The sequence below is a fragment of the Magallana gigas genome, chromosome 6 (assembly GCF_963853765.1).
Source record: "Magallana gigas chromosome 6, xbMagGiga1.1, whole genome shotgun sequence".
Classification (NCBI taxonomy): Eukaryota; Metazoa; Mollusca; class Bivalvia; order Ostreida; family Ostreidae; genus Magallana; species Magallana gigas.
In genome coordinates, this window is record NC_088858.1 from 41,398,163 (window position 1) to 41,420,746 (window position 22,584).

Consider the following 22,584-nt stretch of genomic DNA (forward strand, 5'->3'; position numbering starts at 1 on the left):
CAAATTGAGCATTATCTTTTATTTTTGAAATATACACGCATCTCTTTCTTTCCTTCAAAAAACTACTATAATGTACATGAATAAATAAGCTACTATCTAAAACGGAGAAACAATTAATCGTGATCACTTTAAGAGACGTTGGCAAGTTTTATCACAGAAATCATTTGAAAATCCAACGAAAAAAGGAAAAACAAAATATAAACCAACACGGGATGCTCTATGAATCAGCTTGGACGGATTCCTACACACATATCACAGATTGGCTATCGAGAATAATAAATACACAACTGTTCTTCATATTTCAAAAGTGAACACCGCTGATTAGAATGTTTAAGTCCAAGATGTGCACTTCAGTTTATTAGAAGGGAAAATGTCACAATTTTATGGCAGAGAAGGACCAACGCCAACCATGGTCCATATTGATATGAAATATGTAGTGCACATGCCACTATCGAAACCTGGGTTTAAATGACATATATTAAATAATACCATTGTAAACTAATGGAGTTGCTATCTAACTTTCGTAGTACATGCACAACTTACAGTTCGTGCAACATACTATTACACATATTTCCTCCTAGTTTAAAGGAAAGGATAGATAACCTCTTGTAACGTTCTATAGGATCTAGTCGAAAGAACGCGGCTTATCAAAGTCTAGATTCGTGGAGATTTCCTAACATTTGAATGTTACAGCATAGATAAATAATTATTAAAAACAACCAGCATGAGAATTTAAATAAGTAGAAACCATTCATGTATAATGTCAATGTGATAAACTAAGAACATGGCAATCTTGAATTTTCCCAATCAAGACTGACAAACAAAATGAATAAATTAATTTCCTAGTATTATTTTCAATGTTTGATTTTGTCATTCAAGTTACAAACATTGACTCATCCTCAATTTGATAATTGTCAGAGTTTGAGTATTACTTAGAAATGACGTCATATAGTGATTTACACGCAATTGGTACATTTAAACAATTGCAAACTTGAACATGAAAACTAAACAACTACACTGTTTCCATTTGTCACGTTTCTACGGTTTCTAGAACCGTGGCATCGTCCTCTAATGTGTTGATGTTAGTGGAACGACTTCGCGCCATCATGGCGGTCTGATGACGTATTTGGGCCTCTTCTTTTAGATACTCGTTGTAAAGTTTGGGCTCCACGAAAACGAGGCCTGCTCGTGGTCTTACGTCACCGTCAAACTTGGGAGTCCAATTGGCTGAAAGCATAAAAAATAGAGGTAATGCAAATGGTAAAATATGTCATAATCGTTTTGCTCAAGATTCCTTAAAATATCACACAGATGATTCAATTTCATAACAGATTTAAAGATATTAGGAAAAAAATACTAAATTTATCATATATTTTGCTTAATTTATCACTGAAAATTACATTTAATATAAATTATGATTTACTACATTTGTAGTGAAAATAATGGTTTGGATGTTTGCATGAAAACTCATGCATTACTCGACTAAACTATACCGTCATTAAATTTAATACATATACAGAATTAATTAATCTAGAAGCACAACGTTATTATTTGAGGCATGAAAACTCATGCATTACTCGACTAAACTATACCGTCATTAAATTTAATACATATACAGAATTAATTAATCTAGAAGCACAACGTTATTATTTGAGGCATCATGTACATATAAGCATTTACTAGGGAACATGATTTCTGAATTAATCGCATGCTAGATAATACATCGGCATCGTCTGCTCTACAGGGAGTTACATGTACGTCATTATGGAGTAATCAGCAGATATGCATGGACTGCCTACAGCTTAACTCACCAAAGAGCCTGAAGAACCAGGACTGAAATAAGGCAATACAGAATAAAACAGTATAAATAAGAACTGGACACTTCATTATTTTTTCGTGATTATTTTTTAAATGTAGAAACATTACAATTGACTTTAAACGGCAAACAGTCCATGCATTGAAATAGTAAGAAAATCAGTTACATATATTAAAACCTGGATGACAAAATCGCTACAAACAAATGTTTGTTATTTAATGTTCTTCATTCCATAAATCTTATGATTTTGTAAGAATATTTTCGATATTTAGCCATGCTGAAGCTCTGACGCAGCCTTAATTGTGTAATTTGTTATCCATCATGCAGGGGTCTTACCACCTGTAGCAAGCTCACCTTCAAAATGATCTAAAATACATACAGATTATGAGTGAATGCACGGCTTCATGCTTCTGTGTCGGTATCACGATGCCGTATATATGGGGAAATATTACGATCTGTATACCTTGACAATTAGATCAATACCAAAGTTCCTCCTCAATTAGGTACAGTTCAAACTGAGGAATCTATCGGACGAAATTGAAGTGTTTAATTAATTAAGACCCAATTATGGAATTGTGAATCATCTAAAACCCTCACATTTAGATATATTTTTGATGTGATATAACTAATGTATATTGCAATAAAACATTTAATGAAGAAGAAGCAAGAAGTTATTGCAGATTCACATATCATATCAAGAACTAAAGGTTACAGTGTGGCAATACAAAGCAATCAAAGAGGACATAACATAAAAAGCAGGGAACATCGCCCAGAACGATAGCAAAGTCTACAAATAAAGCTTGGCTAGACTTTTAAGGTTATATTACGTCTGGCTAACAACGCCACATCGCCATTGTCCATACATATACCTGACAGTGAGCCAGATTTGTGAAACAACAGCGATCTGACACTACACTGTGACGGGTCTTTGGAAACTCTGCCTGTGAAATATAATGCTACTTTAACTACATGGTGAACCTCTACACGTTTAATAGAGTGAACAAGAAGCATGCATAGTGGTGTTTGCTGAAAGAAATTTGAAATATAGCTACAACGTCTAATTGGGAACAATGGAGAAAATAAAATCAAAATTTATTCAAAACTTTAAAATACTTACATCCATGCCTACTACATGGGACTTTTTTGAAAACAAAAAACGAAAAAAAATTTGAACGGAAAAAAATGCACTCAAAACAGAGTACTGAAACATAATTCAAAAACAAAATTCTATGGGGTAGTATTAATGCGATTTTACGAGAAAGGATATTTTAACAATATATCCTACTAGTTTACAAATATATATACAGGCACCCCCATCACCAATATTTTCAAATCACTCAACTCAATCCTCAACTCAAATCCTTAGAGGAAAAATGCAGCAATCCGAGGTCAAAATTCAGACTTAGGCTGAGTAATGACTTGAGGGAGGTTGGTGACGGTGGGACCAGAGTTACTAAGTCTGGCACATGCAATAACTTTTTTAAATCTTAAAACAGTACGAGTTATCTTTCTTGGCGACATGTGCCAGATTACCGCGTTGTCTCATGCTATTAGATAAAAGCAGTCTTACTAATCATGCATACCATAGGAACCATCGTCCGTCTTTTTTACCCGTCTGAATCCAAACTCTGTCATCTGAACACTGAGCTCTTGATCCGTGGAATTGCTATACTGTGCACGCGACCCGCTAGTGGAGGACATCATAGACTTAGGTCGAGAACCCGGGGAAGTCCCCACGCTATTGTTGGTGCGAGGTGTTGATGATTTCATGTGGCCAACATTTCGTGATTTACCTATGATTAAGTGGAAGCAATCAAATTGTGCATAAAAAAAGAAAGAAAGAAAGAAAAAGATAATATCCATTCATCTGCCTAAACCGAGTGATAGAGATTTTAGGTCTTTTTCATTGGTAGCAAAATCAATGGATATGCATCTTCCTTCAACACCATTCAGACAGTCACACGGTGCAAAAAAAACTGCCACCTTGCATCAAAGATACAAGTACCAAAACCTGCCCCTGCTTTTGTTTGTTTTCAAAATAATACTTACAAAATGCACTTTCGGCGGATTCCATACTTGTGTCTATATTATACAATAATTTTAAGCAAAAAGAGATAAAAGAAATATTCCAACTGACAAAGAGAACTCTGCACAGAAAACGGCTTTATACACACACAAAAATACGTAAAAAAATTTAAAGCATGTAATTTATTTGGTGAACACTCACCATAATTAATTTCTGACCCATTTCCATACACTTTAAGTAGTCGTCTTCGCAACTCCTCGTCCTTTTTCCTATGCCATTCTGAGTGCTTTTCTTTTCGAGCTTTTTCGTGCTCTTCGTGCATCCTGTGACGTTCATCCATTCTACAATTGTTCAAAGTACATTATGATATTAAGATTAAGGAGTGAAATCACTCTTGACATAAGATATAATATAGTAGACTATCATCCTTCTTTCCTTGATCATAAAAATACCAGCAGTAAAACCATTTATCTATCGTTTTATTTATAAGTTGCAGTATTTAAAATGCTGCATTTCTTACTCTTCTTCATCCTTTAGCTTCTTATGACTATGAGGCCTTGAATGATGAAGGAGATCCGATCTTTCTTTACGGTAATATTTATCTAAGCTGGCATTTGTTTCCTTAGCGTCCTGTAACGTTTGATCAGCCTTCTCCTTCACACTGTCATAGAGGTCCTCTGTCTTTCTAGTGAGAGTAGAGATCCTTCCATCCAAATCCGTCTTTTCTCGGCCATCCTGCTCCTGAATGAAGTAAGTGATAAGTTAAAATTGCATCAGAATCCCAAAGCTCATTCATTCACTCACACAAATCCTGAGCATAAAAACACACCTCTTTGCGTCTAAAGCTTTGAGCGAGATACTCGGACCGACTCTCTACTCCACGTCGTGTGTCTGCAGTCTCTCGTCTGACTTTGTTCGTCTGATCCTAAAATGTTATTTATATATATTTTTTTTATAAAATGATTTTTAAAAAATGTGGGTTTTTTTATTCAATAAATTGTAAAAACAAAAACTTTTTCTTATTGACTTACCCTGACAGACTTATCTTCGTCGTAATAATGCGAAACAAACCTTAGCTGATCTAAAAGACATTAAATACGTATACATGTAACATTTATTAAACAAATCGTTGATTTTAAGCGATTAAGAGAAGAAATTGATACAATTTTTCCTCATTATAATACAACATATCGTAAAAACGTGCATGAGATTATGAACAAAAAATGACAGCAAGAATATTTCCTCTCAAGAATTCATGTTATGTTGGGAAACCGTGACCTAGAACACAGGGAAAATCTTGGATAAAGTGCAACTACTTTTGAAGATGTTACCAGGTCAACTTTTTACCAACGTTGTTCATTTCTAACTTCTGGTTATTAGATAAGAAACGCAAATGTTAGTATATAGTGCCGAAATCTGTTACCTGGACCAGTCGAGTTTAAGTCTGAATCTACTGCGTAAAAGTTAACGAATTGTTAAACATTGTAGAATACACTGTCTACGTATACATTAAGCGAATACAGAAATAACACATAAGTTTCTAAATAAAACTAGTTAATAATGAAGTTGTTATATTCCAACACAACTATATAAGATTACAGACATCATAGATGTTGATAATTCTCACCTCTAAGATAGCTATCCCAGTTGTCCATTGTGCTCATTTCCAAGTCGTTCTCGCTTCCTCCGGGCGTGCTATGTTTGTAGACATCCATCATTTTGCTAAACAAGACAATGTCATGCATTGGACCCGTATAGATTTGAGCGCGCTTCAACTGATGCATTTGGCGGACAAAACGTCTCTGGTCCTGATACCGTCGCACGCTCTCTTGAATGGAAGCAACTCTTCTGGGAACATTTCGTCTGCGTCCGGAATTATCCAGTCTTTCCATATCTGCTAGACTAAGATTAGATTTATTTTTTGACCGAACTGGAGCAAGTTTATAATTCGGTTTTTGAGTTTTTCGTAGTTGCTGTAAAAGAAATTGTTCTTTTTGTTTGTTCCTCGCAAGTTGCGCTTTTTCTATTCTTCGTAGTCTATTTTGAAAATTGATTTCAGTAATCACATCGTCATCTTCTTCAGAAGTTTCGACATAGTCTTTATTTTGTTGAGTATGACCGTTTGTCAACACTGGGGTTTTTGATCGAGAATTGTCACGACTTTTTAGTCCTGGTTGAATCACTTCAGTGTCAGGGATTTTGGAAGCTTTACGTCTGCTTCTAGATTCTCTATCTGGCGAATCGCTAGGCCGACTACTGTCAGGAACTGTTTCTTGTCTTGATTGCTTACGACTCTCCGCTAATCTCAGAGCTGCTTCTTGGTTTTCATGAGAGTTTTCTGGAAATTCAAATTCATCTTCGTCGTCTTGTTTTTCGGTATGAGCAGACCTAGACTTTGGAGTTTCAACAAAGGCGTCTTTCTTGTGTTCCTGATAATCAACAGGAGAAAGAGAAGGACTTAACACTAGATTATGCTTTGTCTGTGATTGTCGACCCTCTGTCTGTGAATGACGATCTTCGGTCTGGGAATGTCGATCTTCGGTCTGAGAATGTCGATCTTCAGACTGAGAATGATTTCCTGAATCTCTATTTGTTACAAGTTCGACTTCCTGGAACTCAGTTCTTTCTCTTGAAATTGGTTTTCCACTATCTTTAGGTGAAACTTTTTGTTTGTTATTATCCTCTTTCTTTGGTCTGTGTTTAGTTTTTGGAGTACTAGTTGAAGGTCCCGGTTGATTTGTGGACTTGTTTTTCTTCTTTCCTTTTTCGCTCTCAGCAGCAATATTTGCTGCAACTAGATGCTTTTCCAAATCCTCTTCTTCTGCAAGGGATCCTGGTGTGTTTACTCCACTGTCTTCTCTTTCGTCAATTTCATCATCAGCATCAACTTTGTCTTCATTAAAGTTCTCTTCAAGAGTTTGCTTTTCTGATGTTTGCCTCTGATCTTCAACTTCTTGTTGAAGTTTTCCTGAAGTTTTCCTTGGGCTTTTCTCTTCTCGCTGTTTTTTCTCAGGAGTCTTTTTCCGAGGTGTGTCTTTTTGAGATTTTTCAGACGATTTTTTGTCTTTTTCCTCGAGTTTAGAGTTGGCTAACGATTTTTCTTGACTTTTATCCTCACTTTTATTTTTTACCGATGTTTTCTTATCAGATTTCTCCTCACTCTCAGACTTACTTTGAGAATCTTTCTTCTGAGTTTTGTCGACTTCCTTAAGTTCAGGTGAAGTCTTTTCCTTATCTACTTTAGGCTGTTCACTAGACTTTTTTGATTTATCACTTTTACTAACAGTCGATTTCTCTTTCTGTAATTCACTTTTATCCTCTTTTGTGTTTTTTATTTTTTTATCAGTTCCAGGTTTCCCTGTGTTGTCTTCTTTGTTCTTACTCTCAGATTCCTTTTCCTCTTTATGAGCAGATTTGTCAACTTTTTCTTGATCTTTTGAATCCTGTTTTCCTTTCTTTTCTTTGTTTTTACTTTCAGATGACTTTTCTTCTTTATAAGCAGATTTTTCAACTTTTTCTAGATCTTTTGTATCCTGTTTATCTTTCTTGTCTTTTGAAGACTTTTTGTCTTGTTCCTTTTTATCTTTTTCTTTTACCTCCGGCTCCTCATCTTTATCTGGTTCCTTGACGTCTTTTTTAGGAGTTTTGGGAGTAGCAGGTGCACTTTTTTCCTTCTGAGATTCTTCAGGTTTTGTGTCTGTTTTTGTTGTATCCTTCTTGCCTTTTTGATCTTTAGATATTTCTTCTTTTTTACTACTATCTTTCTTTCCTTTACTAGGTGTTTTAGGTGCCTTGTCCTCTTTACCTTTTCCTCCTTTTTCTGTTTGTTTTTCTTTCTTTTTAGAAGTATCTTTACCTTCTTCTGTGGCTTCTGCAACAACAGCAGCCTGTTTGATTTTTTCAGCCTCTGAATTTGCTTCCTCTGCTTCCTTTCTCAATTTCTCTGCCTCTTTTTTGGACTTTTCTGTTTCTCGTTTCGCTTTCTCTGCTTCAATGGGACTTTCTTTAATTGTATCGTCTTCTTCCTCTTCGTCCTCCTCCTGAATAGTATCAGGATCCTTTTTGCCTTTCTTATTTTTAGCCGCTAAAGCAGCTGATGCTACTGCTTTTTCGTCTTTTTTGGTTTTTTCCTTATCCTTAGCTTTGTTACTTTCTACTTTTTCTTCTTTCTTTTCTTTTGCTGATTTCTTCTTCTTTTGATCTTGTTGTTCCTTTTCTAGTTTTGCCTTTTCAGCATTAGCCTTTGCTTTTTCCGCCTCTTGGTTTGCCTTTACAGCATCTTTCTTTGCCTCTTCGGCTTCTTTTCTGGCTTTTTCAGCTTCTTTATCTTTGACGTATCCCTTTTTCTTTCTAATAACTTTCTTGCCTTTCACTACAACCACCTCCTCATCACTTTCCAACTGGTCCTCCTTCTCTGGGTCTTTTTGTTCTTTCTCTTTCTTTTTCTTCTCCTGTTCCTTTTCGTTGCTGTCCTTTACTTCTTTGCTTCCCTTTCCTTCTTTGCTGTTCTTATCTTCTTTACTACTGTCTTTCTTTCCTTTCTTGTCTTCTTCCTTCTTCTCTTTTTCGTCAGCAACAACAACAGCAGCAGCAACTACAGCTTCTTCTTTTTTATCAGTAGTCTCTTCAGGAGATGTTTTACTTTCTTGTTCTTTCTGGTTTTTTTCCTCTTCCTTCTGCTTCTTCTCTTCCTCTTTTTGTTTCTTTTCTTCCTCCTTTTTCTTTTTCTCTTCCTCTTTTTGCTTTTTCTCTTCTTCTTTTTTCTTCTTTTCTTCCTCTTTTTTGGTTTTTAATTCCTCTTCTTTCTTCTTCTTCTCTTCTTCCTTTTTTGCTTTTTCAGCTTCCTTTTTCTCTTTTTCTAGTTCCTTTTTAGACTTTGGTTTCTCTTCCTTGTCAGCCTCCTCCTGTTTCTCTGATTTTTTGTCCTGTTCTGCGTTTTCTTCTTCTTCTTTATGACTTTCCAAATTGCTCTTCCTAGATTTTGCCGATTTACTTTCCCTTTTATCTTTTTTATTCAATATATTGTCAATGTCACCACCAGTATTTCCTCCTTTGGATTTGATATACTCTGCTGTCTCTCTGTTGTCCTTCAAGATTGCAGCATCGTACGGGGTGTACGATTTATCCTGAAGAAAGCGAAAACAAAGATTATCTTACGGCAATATCACAAGTATTCTAAATCCTAAATCAAGAACGTTATCCTCTCATACAGTGATTGAAAACAATTAAAATGACAACAGATTCGTTCGGATTCGACGGTAGTCAGGCACTCGCAATACAAATAAATCTCACAATTAGATGTCACTTCACGGATAGATAGACGACCGTTGGGACAAACTGAAGTAAAAATTAAACCGATTAGAATGGTAAAGATCACAGTCTGAGCAACACACACAAACTAATCCTAACTTAAATTACACCTGCTCTCTGATGCATTCCACCTCATGAGTTTATTGTTTTGTCGTGTTTGTTAACCTCCGATCACAAAGCACTAGTTCGTTTGTTGTCAATCTTCTACGTGTTTTAACACTGTGACTATGGTCTGTGTAACAACGAATGACTGAGTTATACGGATATTTACTGCCTGCTACCTATGAAAAAGGTTATCTGATAATTTTGACATACTACCGACGACTTCTTCTGAAACTTTAAATGCACGAAATCAGTGTATTGATCTAGCGAGTCCTAGACTACCGTATTAGAAGAAGACAATTATTTTCCTGCTTTCAACAAAAGTAACATGCATATAACATGGCATTATAGTCTCAGCTTTTCTTTAATTCAACATACACAAAAATAAAAAAAAAAAGTTAATAGTGAAAGGTGATTTTTATAAGAAAGATAGTGATGTTTCAATTTCTAAACGTGAAACAAATTATTTACAACAGTTACAAGTGTGTGTGTTATAAACATTGCTGAAAATTCTTTAAACTTTGATCGTTCGATAGATACTTTAAATGCTACCTTTAAAACGTATTAAAAGTGGTTTAAGCAAAATAATCAGTTATCAAAACATTCACAGAGCACAGAAATGAAATGTTATTTTTGTCAAACAAGCAGATTAGGATTACGTAATATTTAAATGAATTCACGTTACCAAGAAACATTCCTTACCCGGTAATGATTTATCAAAGTATATAGTTTCCAACACTTGTGGCAGTTGGGTTAAGTTTAAAGCACGGTATTCCCCAAGAAGCACAATACACTCAACATTTCCGTTTTTGACAGATTAAATGACTAGATTATTCTGAGCAAACAGCCGTCTATATACTATTTCTGTAGAAAAAATCTATATTCTTTATCCCTTTCGAGAACTTGTTTCGTGTAACAAAAGTAAGGTATTATTTCATGAAGATTAAACCTTTAATTTTCAACAAGTTGCCCTTAGAATTTCATCGGACTGAATTTTAAAAGAAGCATTTCTCTAATATCATTGAGGGGCTTAATTACCAACTATCACGGCACAAGTAAAAATCCAAACTGTTAATTCAAAGCATGTGAAGTTATTTTTCTCTTTCATCACAATATTTTACCTTGCTTGAATCTTTCTTATTCTATGAATCAGACAAAATGTGAAAACGCTCTACTCAAAGTTAAATTCATCAAATTTGGGCTGTTTACATAATATGATTTAAACTTAATTAAAAAGGAAAATCACATTCCACGTATCTTTGATTTTTTTTATCAACAAAAGACCAGTGGATTTAAAAAAAGAATAATAAGTTCAATGTTAATATCAGAACATTTGCATGCAGATATTTTTTATATGATATCCTAATATCCTACTTTATAAAAGACAAAATAGTTCTAGTATGCGATCATTCTATAGCCAAAGCAATAATCTTTTACATAAACAGCACTCTAACCTCGCAATGACCTCCAATTTTTCATAAACGCCTTTGCATTTCTGCTAAAATTGTTTTTCTTAATGCAATATAAGATATTCTGTACATTAAAATTTGTGTATAATCTGATAATGCATTCATTGGATTGCACAGAAAGATAAACCGAGCAAATACAATCATTTCACAATACACGATGCAGTTGTTTTGGAATTGCATTGAATAAATGGAATTTGCAATATACCGGTATAGGTATAAACATGCATATGGTTGTCCAGTTTTATTTTAGTAACAAGAAATATTTGCTTTGATAATGCATTTAGTAGATTAATATTAAAATATCTAGCTCAATCATTCTCCTATCTGATTGATTATGTTTTTAGACTTTTAGACTTTTATTTTACACTAAGCTACTTCGCAATATCAAAAGTCAAGACTTGAAATCAATCATAACAATTATATCTTCCAACTTAAAGTTATGAATATTTTTTTATTTCAAACACTTTTGAGACACTGATCAGATTTGTACCTTGTGCATCATCAGAGAGTTTTTTTCTGCCCCGTTGTCCAGCAGCAGTTTACAGAGAGGCAGATTGTTAATGATGGCAGAAATATGGAGGCAGGTTCTGCCAGCATTGTTTGGAGTATTCACTGCATCAGGGGTGTTCTTCCACTTAAGCAGGTACTTTACCACATCTTAAAAAATAATGAAATATATGTTACTATAGCTGGAATCTTTAATTGTATTGAGAAAGAGAACCCTCATTGGATTTTGCACTTTAATCATAAGACTCATATATTTGTAACTGGGTCAGCATCCAATTCACTGCTACACAAAATGTTCCGTGTAGTAGCTATATTTTGCTTTACCAATCAATAGCATTTTAGAGGTGGGTCTTTTAATGGTGCCAGTTTGTACTTTTTAGTCCAGCGACTTACAAGAACTACGTATATTTATATAATGTTTAAGGATAATTGCAAGTTAACCACAGAGACATGCGTATCATATCTTACTGGTCCTTTTTTATGAAAACTGCAATAATTCTTATAAATGGAAAGCTATTTGCTAAACAGTGTAATTAAATTTAATCCATAATTACATTAAATAAATGTAATTTGTCTTTAGGTTAAAAGACCATGCTAATGTCTTATGAAGGTTTACTGGGATATATAAACGTTACCATAATGTCCATTTTAATGTAAAATACTACTGTCCACCCAATATCTGAATTAAAGCCATTCATTTACAAATGTGTTATCTGTCTTGTTTATATCTGACTTAAGGTGTATTAGTATACTGACCGCAATGTCCGCCCTGAGCAGCCTCATGGATGGGGAAATCCCCCCGCCCGCTACTACCCCACAGGTCGGCTTTACTCTTGTCCAGAATCTTCAGTGTCTCCACACAACCCTTCACAGAGGCACAATGACTAGGCCTGATAATGGAAAAAACTGTTAGTTAATGTAATAAAAACTTTTTTTTTCGCAAGATTTAAAGTCAAATCAAATCACTCTTAGAACCATTTTTCAAGTTGAGGCTTACAAGAATAAAATACTTTTCATATGATAATTGTGGTATGAAAATATAATTTAAAAAGAATTATGATAAATATTTGTTAATATAACAATAATGCTGTTTTATTCATCAATCTTTATATTTTTTGGTCAAAATTGAAAAGTCTCTTACGTTCTCCCCCTGACATCTTGGTGGTTTGGATCAGCACCGTGTTTGAGTAACGTCTTTGTACAGTCTTTATTACCGAGGGTGACAGCATAAAATAGAGGGGTACAGCTATTTTTATCTGCTAGGTTTACATCTGCTCCCAGCTTCTTCAGTTCCTCTATACAGTGAGAGTGACCCCTAGAGGCCGCACAATGCAACGCTAGAACAAGAGAGACAACTCCGACTTAGGATAAAACTGTAATTGTGGAGGACAACTCCCAGAGCCCTATACAATGCAGTTTCTGTACAAGCTAGACTTTAATTATGAGACAAATTATTACCTGAAAGCCCATCTTTATCAATAGCATTCACATCAGCACCAGCTTTGACTAATAATTTAATGGATTCTGTGTTTCCTGCATTAAATCAAAATAAGAGTAGATTAATATATAAGCATGCTGCAATAAAGTTTCTGTCACTTTTAACCAGACATTTTTGTCATAACATTTTATTCTAATCATTTATGCACCTTAATTGCATATTTACAAACTTTAAATCCAGCCAGAACCAACTGCAATTTTCAAACAGTGCAAATATCACCCGCAGAAGAAATCAATATGGATTAAACTCTTCCAGGGTATTCCTATTCTTCTCCATTGATATATGCCTGTTTATCTATACCCACAGAGTAAACTCTTTCCAGCTGTGAAGTAAACTTCAATTTGAAACTTATATACCTGCACTTGCAGCCCATAGTAGCGGTTGTCGGCCATCTTTGTCTGTGACATCGTGTGGCACACCACTGTCTAGAAGTTTTTTGAGAACCTTCTCCCCGACCTTTGAATCAGCATGGTTGCTGTCTTTCCCGTTCATCTGGGCAGCGTAATGGATCGGGTACGCATTGTGACTGTCTGCTGAGGACAGCTCTGCTCCATTGTCAATCAGAATGTCAAGAATTTCCAGATGACCACAAACTGAAATGTCAAGGTCACATGTTACCATAGCAACAGCTCATAAATAACAAACTCTGAATCTATGTTAGTGTTTTTGAGCAAAGTAATTTTGCAGTGTGCATCAAACTTATGATTTAATTCATATCAAGGGTACAATATATTAATTGTAGATTATATTCCATTAAAAATATATATGCATACTGAAATGATTTAAAATGAACAAACAGAACATATTTTTAAGGCTAGTGCTTTTAGCGTTTTCAAACATATATCACACAAAATAACTAAAATATATAATTATATGCCATTAAGACGTTGAAAAAATATTTTTCTAGTGAAAAAAAGTATTAAACAGTACTATAAAAACTATGAAGGTTAATTAGATATCTACAGCAAAGTTCAGCTTGATTGAGTCAAAATAATAAAAAAAAAGTCTAGAAAGTTTTCAGATTCTATTCTTATCAACTATCTGTAGCAATTTGATGGATATATCCAATAATTGCTAAAGTATGTAGATTTATGCACATAAAAATTAAAATAAAGGGATGAATTCAAAATTTAAACTCAAATTCTTTGATATATGATGTGATGAAATAATACTGTAATAATAATTGTGCTCGTAATTGCAGGTTTAAAATTAAAAAAAAAACATAAAAAATCAAAAGGTCTAATCAAATAAAATATATTTTAACACAAAAGCATGCTAAATATCTGAATGTCTTGAATGTACTCACATGAACCTTATGAGAAAGAAGTGAAAAAGAATTTATTATTAGTAATGTAATATCTTGCAGCCTGATGAAAACTATCGTCTATTAGTACAAAAGTAAGATATACAGTGATGTCAGTATACATGTATATTATTGCGAACCTGGTAATACAAACTTTCTATTAGGAAAGCTCGTTGATAGTAAGCAGAGAGAGAGAGAGAGAGAGAGAGAGAGAGAGAGAGAGAGAGAGAGAGAGAGAGAGAGAGAGAGAGAGAGAGAGAGAGAGTCAATTACATTTCTCAAATATTTGAAGATTATTTGACTAAAATGTACCATATCTGATTTCTCTCCTGTATAATACATGATTAATTAAGTCATTGCCCAAAAACTAATTCTAAATCATGTTGGCCTTTTGAACTTGAGAATTTATAAAGCGGATATGTTATTTGTTTGTTTGTGTAATATATTACACATAAACTCCTATAAATAAATAATATGCCCTCTGCATAACATTGCTCAATTGCTACCGTTTTTACAATGGTCTGAAATGTTAATCCAACGGGATTAAACAGTTGGTCTGTAATCTTGTATAAATAAACAACACAAACAATTACAAATACTATTATTTCTTAATTCCTGGGATTTATGAGGTAAATTTACATTAACACTATAAATGGCTTTCAGAAATTGTGCGTTCATGAAGTCTTTGGAAGCATATGAAATATTGAAACAAAAACTTTAAAATGAATTAATACATGAACTATGGCCCAGAAAAAGACCTGCAATACATGTAATTGTACATGTACCTGGCTTGAAGCTAACTTTTTTGTTTACAATTTCTCAGTCATTGATATTTGATTGATCACTTTAAATTTTAAAATTGATACATTTTAATAGGAATTATTTTTCATTTTATTTCTTAGCATATAAATTAATATATATATTACTACAGTAAATCAATAGGGAAGAATTAAGAATTCAGATCTTCCCATGAATGTAAATTACATGCATTCGTTGAGACCTTGTAGATTCTTTGAAGCATCACTTTTTTATTTATTTGAAAAATAAAATGCATTCTTTGGTGATCCATGCAGGATATGAAGCTAGCGACATTTCATAAAAAAAAACTTAACCCGTGCTAGCGGTTTATGTAAATTTTTTATGCAATGATCGCTACGTTCTTCACGCATGAATCATCAAAGAAAGCATTGTATTGTTTATATTTACATCTTTCATTTAACAAATTAATAAATTGATTATAAAAAGTAAGTAAAATCAACTTAATTACCGTTCATGTATATCAGTACGTTAGCTAAAAGAAATATCTCCTATGGGAATTTGAGTCACATGACGATGTCACACCATCATGATTTTTCGTGCAGTCTGTGATTTTTCTTAGATCGCTGTAGGTTTTGACCAATCGATAAACGGGGCGTGTAGAATTCAGATCTGCAGTTTCTATAGAGCTATGAATTAACTATAAGTTTCCGTAAGATATAGAGGGAATCATACTCGGCAGATGTAAATATTATGGGATCAATTTAAGCATTTGCTTCATTATATATTGTGGAAGTGCATATTCTTTTATTATTATCTTGTATTATATTCATTGCTATATATAATATTTAATGTATACATATATATAGGCCTACTTTACACAATTACAGGCAGGAAACCACAAAACCTTTGAATCAAATATCATATTTTCATCACATTGTGTCCATATGTCAATCATACAAGAAACAACTTTTTCCTTTAGCAACTCATGCTTAATACCTGAATTAGTTATATTGGCAACCTTAAATCAATTTTTTTTTCCATTCGTTGAATAATATAAATGTTACATTGTTAGATGATAGATAATTCACGGAACATCAATAACATTACTGAATTAGATTCGGAATATATATATAGTCCTTCAACCGCAAAAATGGCCGGACTTTTCCTGTATGATATACGAATCTACAATATATGCTTAGAGGTGCATTACCCATTCATTAATACTTTTGTAATCATATAAAATATAAACTACATATTAACCTCTAAATTGAAATATAGATTACAAGTTTAATTGATATTGCCATTTATCTCATTATAGAAAAAAATGATGTAAAACAAACATTGTACTTTATAATTATATATGAAATACAAAAAGTAATTGATTTCTTTAAATAAAGTGATTAATAGATTTTAGTCCTTTAAGGGAATTAAAACCGCCATAACCCTATCATATTACAGTTATTTTGGTGTATACATATAGTCAATGCAATTTTAACTGATATATTATTGTATAGGTAATTGAAATATTGAATTTCTGGGGTGGGATTGGGCAGGGTTGGTTAAATCACTTTCGATTTAAGGCCTCAGATTACTATTGATAAGGTTTCTTCAGACATATACTGAAGGAAATCAGTTTGATATGTCTATATATAGATATGATGCCCAAAAAATGCATTAGATATATTCCCTTATTATTTTGACAATATATGGGCCGATATACACTTATGATTAATAATTGTAGAGAAATCTTCGAAACTTAAGGGGTTTGTTTCGTGACGCGAGGAGCGGATCAAAAACCACATTATACATTAGAGAGATTTGAACTTGAATTTTAAAACTTGATGAAGCATTGACGGAAGTCTGTTAGAATGGAGAAGAGTTACTATAGCCTAGTCTTAACACTAAACTTCTATCAAAGCTGCACTATTAGAAGTAAATGAGCTTAAGGTAGAGTCTGCACTGTTTACAACAATTAACCTAGTGCCTGAATCATGTTTTTAGCATGTTAAACAAGTTATGATATTTTTTGCAAATTAAAGCCTGAATCTGGAAATAAAAAAATTAACTTATCACTTAAGAAACTATAAAAGCCAATTGTGATTATAGCCTAGTTTGCTTCTTTCCTGATGAGTTTCAACGATAAATTGTATAAAAATGAAGATAAAATAGAAAAAATACTGCGTAAGCACAGCGGATAGTTTGCTATGAAACAGGTATATTATTAATATAAATTCACTGTTGACTGCGCTCCGTATAAGGACTGAGAGACTGTTCTACTACAAGATCCTCTTACCATCTCCATCATCAACTATACATGCTTGGTGTTTGGCTATCAAAATCAATGTATTCAAGATGAAATATTTCAAATTTTTAATTTTAATTTGAAAAACTAAACACTTTCCTTTTTCACGAGTTGCTTGTGCTAAGACTAGATCCCCAAACTCTTGAAAGAAAATATTTGGGTTCAAAGCTGAGTCGAGGTAAGTTTGAATTTCCCTTTTATATAACTTGAATCAAGTTGAGTATAATCTATAAATAAATTCAACTCTTTCAGAATAATTCCAATAGCTAATATTTCAGTCTTGTCTATCTGTACTAGACATGCATAACTATGAACATATCCCATTATTTACTTAATAATGATTTAAAAAAGGAGAGAGGAAACGAGAACAAATTTAAATACATATTGTAAAATAAAAAAATGTTTCTAGTCCAAAGTTGCTCAAAAGTGCATTATCAACAAACGACACAAGCCACCCATCTTACTATCAAAATATCTACACCTCTATTAACCCTGGACAAAACGTTTCTCTCACCCCAATCAAAATCCCCATAGTGACAAAACTAGATATCAAAACCAACGAGACCTTCACTGTCCTGACGACCATTTCCGAAATAAAGAACTTCAGTGATCCCTGCATAGTATTGAAATGGATATAGTTGCAAATGAAAAATGAGATTTAATTAAAGGTAGTTATTTGTAAATGTCATTAAAATATAAAACATTTGAGCTGATATAGTGTTTGTTCTCATCACATTGGCTACATGGTATAATCAACAAGGATCAACAAGGAACGTGTAAGGGCAGAAATTATATATTGATTTAAATATAGACAATATAAATTGCTAGCACAGGCCATTTATTGTAATTTCAGATAGCTCACAACTGTCAGAACAAAATGACAGCAAGATTTTGATATCTGCAAAGGGTGCTTCTCACAATTTTACTGGGATAGTGACTCCTCGCATGTATTAAGTCCTTATAAGGACTTTAAATCTGAAGACACAGAGTAACACTCTTTAAATACAAATAACGACCTTGATCACTCAACATTTCAAAGGTAGAAATTTACGACCTTGACCTACCAGTGGCCCAGTGTGTAGGGGTGTGTAGTTCACTGTCCAGACTCCTGATATCCGCCCCTTTAGCGAGCAGGAGTTTGAGTAAAGGCACATTTCCACTGATCACCGACATGTGGAGGGGCGTGAACCCTTGTGAGTCCTTGACCTCCAACAAGCTGGGGTCTTTGGCCAGTAACATTTCCGCACACTGTGTCTCCAGATTGTCTGCGCAGTAATGTAGCGCTGTTCTTCCATTATCATCTTTGGTTGATATTGGAGCCTGTGGAAATTATACATACACAGTGATATAAGAGTTAATTATTAAACCATTCATTCTAAATGTCATTGACCATCAAGTAAGTTGTAAAATCTAACAGACTACCGTAAAAATCCTGTATAATACTCCCATTGCAACATGCTAGTATAACCTTCTAGAATATCTATAAAGGCAGTTACGCTAGCCCTTATTTATACTTTACAAAATATCACTGAACTGTTGGTTCATACAAGCCTGTGACACATATTTCCAAACAATATATATATGAGCTATACATGAATCTATATGAATAAATTGATAGCTGAGAAAGTAAACTATAGTTCTATAGAAAAATGAGAGCTGAGATAAACTCACTCCTTGATCTATGAGTTCCTTCAGCTGCTGTGAGTTCCCGCTCTGACAGGCCGATATGACAGGAGTGACTCCATCGTCCGTTTCCTGTTCCATGATATGGTCCGGAAACGTCCCGTAGTGTTTAATGACCCTCTGGAAATACCGGGGGTCCTTGATAGCACAAATCCGATGGAGAGCTGTTTTCCCACGATAATCCCCCTGGTCTAAACTTGGATTATACCTGTAAGTGATATTACGGTGTAGATTAGGCCTGTTATGTCTTTAACACATGACATGATGTATAATAAATATGACTGTTTGTTCTTCTGCGAACTCAGCAAACTGTTCAACATAGCAATCATGAGAAGGACTTTGCAAGAGACAAAGTCAGTTGGTGGTCACTGTACTTGCATACCTTTATGATTATTTACAACTTCTGTGCACAGGCATAGCTACCTGGAAATGTACAAAATCTACCCTGGATTCCATTAATTTGAATAAAGCACTCTCTGAAGTGCCCTGTCATCTTGGATTTCTTTGATAATGTCTCTGCCTTTCACAACTTTTTTAAACAACCCCATCGACAACAAACGAAAATGCTTGATTAAGATTGTTAACAAAAGAATACCAGCATTCAAGCTAAAATAAAGCGTGGATTTGGAATCTGAATATCATCACCATATAAAAAATACTTGTCATAAATCATTTTTTTAAAACCATCAGTGTTTAAATACGACAGCTCTCATTATTGCTAGGAGCTATGAAGCAGAAAGCCTTGAATGCACTTTACACAATGAATGAAAGGACTTTTAATTATCAAGTTTGGACCGATTTGATTTTAATAAAGCTTCATGTAAAAAAAATTGTACATGAAGAAAAATCTCAAGCTCATTTCTCATTTTGCTCTAAAAATTGTACCAATACAACCATGCATTCGGCATTATTGGAATGTGTTATAATCATAACTGGTCAAAGTTGATTTTCCAGTTATAGAACAAGCAACATTTTCAACGTGGCTGCATTTTTTAAATACACATATAACAATAAATGCTAAATTTCATAATGCAAACAGGTCCCACCTTCCTAGTATGCTTAACAAAGGGTTTTCCCCTTCAACTACAACACTAGCATTTAGGTCTTGTTTGGATTAATATAAAATTAAACCTCCAAAGCAAGCATGCAGTTGTGTGTTTAAACATTGAATTTTATACAAGGATGGAAAAGGATAAGCATTTCTGCAGCGAACTGCCGTCAATGTCGATCTGTTTCTCTTTTTATATTTCCGTGCAAGTATGAATATGTTTCAGGAATTGACAGGTTTCTTTTCCTTGTTCAATATGACATTGCACAAAGGATTATCAACCATGCACCTTACAAACTCTGAAAGCCAGCAGTAACACAACACCTGTTCAGAGGAGACCTTCGATGTAACCTTCATAAGGCTCACTATTATTGCATTGTAAATCTCTTGGATAAACTTTTCAATCTGCTCTTAAATCTATATTTTCGACCACAAAAATCTACCTAAAAGACAGAAGGAGCAAATACAAGAACTAGATAGAGAATAAATTTTAAACTCCAGACAAATATACCCAGTACTTATTATCACATACGAACATGATTGCACCTGCCGGCAAATTGTTCATTTTAGGATTTAGTTGAATAGTTTCAACAGTGATTCTTATTCTTGAATTATGATATTGGGGATATTATGACATTGTCTGTCAAAGCACTGATTGCTCGCATTGATCAGATTAAAATGTCTAGGTTGCTACAAAAGAAATCTAATATCTACATATAGAACAAAGTTCTACCTTTAGATTACTTATAATTGGCTTACTTGCAAGGTGAACACTAACAAACAGACTCTCTTCCTTTACAATAAGGAGTTACGACAAATAATAATTTCCTTTAGCTTACCTTGAAGAAATGTGTTCTTGTGTATTGATTAGTTATTATGGGCATTTATTTTTCTTTCTCATTTAATTTAATATACTAAAACCATATCAATCCCCTATAGATGCAACTAAACAATGCATGCAGTTTTAATATCGTCTATGAACAAACCTTATTACTTTAAAACATTGAACTGCATGACAATGCGCCATATTGTTTACTCATGACTCAACTAAGACAGAGAAAACTTTAAACTCCCTTTTCATTATTATGTGTAAAACAAACCAAGACTGTATTGGGGGGAGTTTTTTTTTTTTGTTCGAGATCTTTATCTTTGAAAAATGTCATGTGGTAAAACAACACATATCCACTGTGCTTCAGATTTAGAACCATAGTAACGCACCAAAACCATCACCTCCCTGAAAAACAAATCTTGTTCCCAGCTTGTAAATCACCCCCTGCAAATTTATACATAACTGCTTTTAATACACAGTCTGTCTTTTCTTTACTCTCTGTCCCAATCTTTCAAGCATGGGTATATACACAATCCGTTTTGCAACGTTCATGAATTTTATCACTCAATAATGCACAAAACCTCATTAAATGGCAGTCAGGCAGACCACTTCATAAAATCACCAAAGCACTATTGAACTGATCAACCTACGGGATTGTACAAAAGAAAATAAAATCAATATTAAACTCTAATACAATCCCATAAAGCCGTCTTTGTTACTGCTCATGACGAAAAAAATCTTTTTTCTTTTTTCCTCCAGTTCTAAAATTTGCATGGTATTAATGCATTCCTTGATATAATGAACGAAATGTTGTCACAAAATAGGCTCGATCAAATCATATGCCATACCCCACCGCAGAAAATAACATTATGAATTAATAAATATCCTTCTTAAAGAATGCGATATCCAAGAAATTGTTTTATGAAGTGTACACTCAATCATGTTCCTCGGACTCTGGTGTCCAACACCTTTATTTACATTATTACCTGATAGCCTCTTGTATGACCGTCCATCATTTTATTTTTGACATCTAGGAGATCTTGATGAATTCTAGTAGCAAAAGCCAACAGTATAATGATTACAGTTACAACATCCTTATGTCACTCAAGATGAAAAGTAATAAATCACTGTTTCCACTGGTCTGTAGATTCAGAAAGAGGACACCTGTTTTAGTTGGAAGGGGGTCATTTTGGGGGGTCCGGACAATGACTCAAGAGGAAAATCAACACAGATCACCTGTTGAGTAAACATCTTAACAATGATAAGTGTCCCAACATTGTCAAACTCATCACACAGTATCTAAATGTATTGACAATCGCAAAGTCCCGAAGATTGCTCCAATGCCGCCAATTCTATATGAAAAATACACCTGACTGCATTTCACTGCTCTCATTATTAAATCATATCTGCATTGAGAAGTTCAAAATATTCATATTCCTTTTGTGCCATATATTAAAGAGAATTTTCTATATCCTTTTGTGATTTGAAAGCCAGCATGAAAACCCCCATTATATTATGGGTATTCTGTTGATTTGGCCTCCTTTCCCCTCCCTCTATAATACATTCCTGGGTACTCAATATGGTTAGATTACATGGTAATTGCCTGTTTACTACAATTTACTATTATGATGTATGTCTATGAATGAAAATCACCTTTTCATTCTCTTGTTTTCATTTTTTATGAAGCCATTGCGATATCAAACCCCTGTACATGTAAAATGAAGGCCTTGGTGTTTTTTGGGATTTGCCAATAAAATAAGTACAAATACCTTGATCTGAATAAATTATTTTGGAATCATTTAAGCTCATTGATACCGACTGTTGCATGCTGTCACAAATAAACAGTTACTTGGCAACAACATATTTTATGGGAAAAACCCAATTCATTGATAACGCCGCAATATACCAGGAAAGGTCAATATTGTGAATTCT

The 22,584-nt window shown here is 33.9% G+C and overlaps 1 protein-coding gene across 12 annotated transcripts in view; it reads right to left on the reverse strand.

Moving 5' to 3' along the window:
- Positions 1-4: 4 nt before the first annotated feature.
- Positions 5-22,584, reverse strand: part of LOC105345132 (trichohyalin) — a 40,835-nt gene continuing 18,255 nt past the window's right edge. For 2 of the 12 annotated variants that reach the window (XM_066089165.1, XM_066089175.1), the window contains exons 3-22: positions 18,764-18,983; positions 18,157-18,412; positions 17,084-17,119; positions 13,085-13,321; positions 12,689-12,763; positions 12,372-12,567; positions 11,987-12,120; positions 11,214-11,380; positions 10,376-10,396; positions 5,470-8,968; positions 5,266-5,295; positions 4,874-4,923; positions 4,672-4,767; positions 4,363-4,583; positions 4,044-4,183; positions 3,866-3,898; positions 3,400-3,609; positions 2,934-2,954; positions 2,686-2,757; positions 5-1,227 (exon numbers count right to left, since the gene is read on the reverse strand). In XM_066089165.1, the coding sequence (XP_065945237.1) occupies positions 1,031-1,227; positions 2,686-2,757; positions 2,934-2,954; positions 3,400-3,609; positions 3,866-3,898; positions 4,044-4,183; positions 4,363-4,583; positions 4,672-4,767; positions 4,874-4,923; positions 5,266-5,295; positions 5,470-8,968; positions 10,376-10,396; positions 11,214-11,380; positions 11,987-12,120; positions 12,372-12,567; positions 12,689-12,763; positions 13,085-13,321; positions 17,084-17,119; positions 18,157-18,412; positions 18,764-18,983 (5,911 nt within the window). In that variant the 3' untranslated portion in view covers positions 5-1,030. Of the gene's footprint in view, positions 1,228-2,685; positions 2,758-2,933; positions 2,955-3,399; positions 3,610-3,865; positions 3,899-4,043; positions 4,184-4,362; positions 4,584-4,671; positions 4,768-4,873; positions 4,924-5,265; positions 5,296-5,469; positions 8,969-10,375; positions 10,397-11,213; positions 11,381-11,986; positions 12,121-12,371; positions 12,568-12,688; positions 12,764-13,084; positions 13,322-17,083; positions 17,120-18,156; positions 18,413-18,763; positions 18,984-21,638; positions 21,796-22,584 lie in introns of those variants that run through there. The other 10 variants (XM_066089176.1, XM_066089166.1, XM_066089171.1 and 7 more) reach the window with 10 other exon arrangements.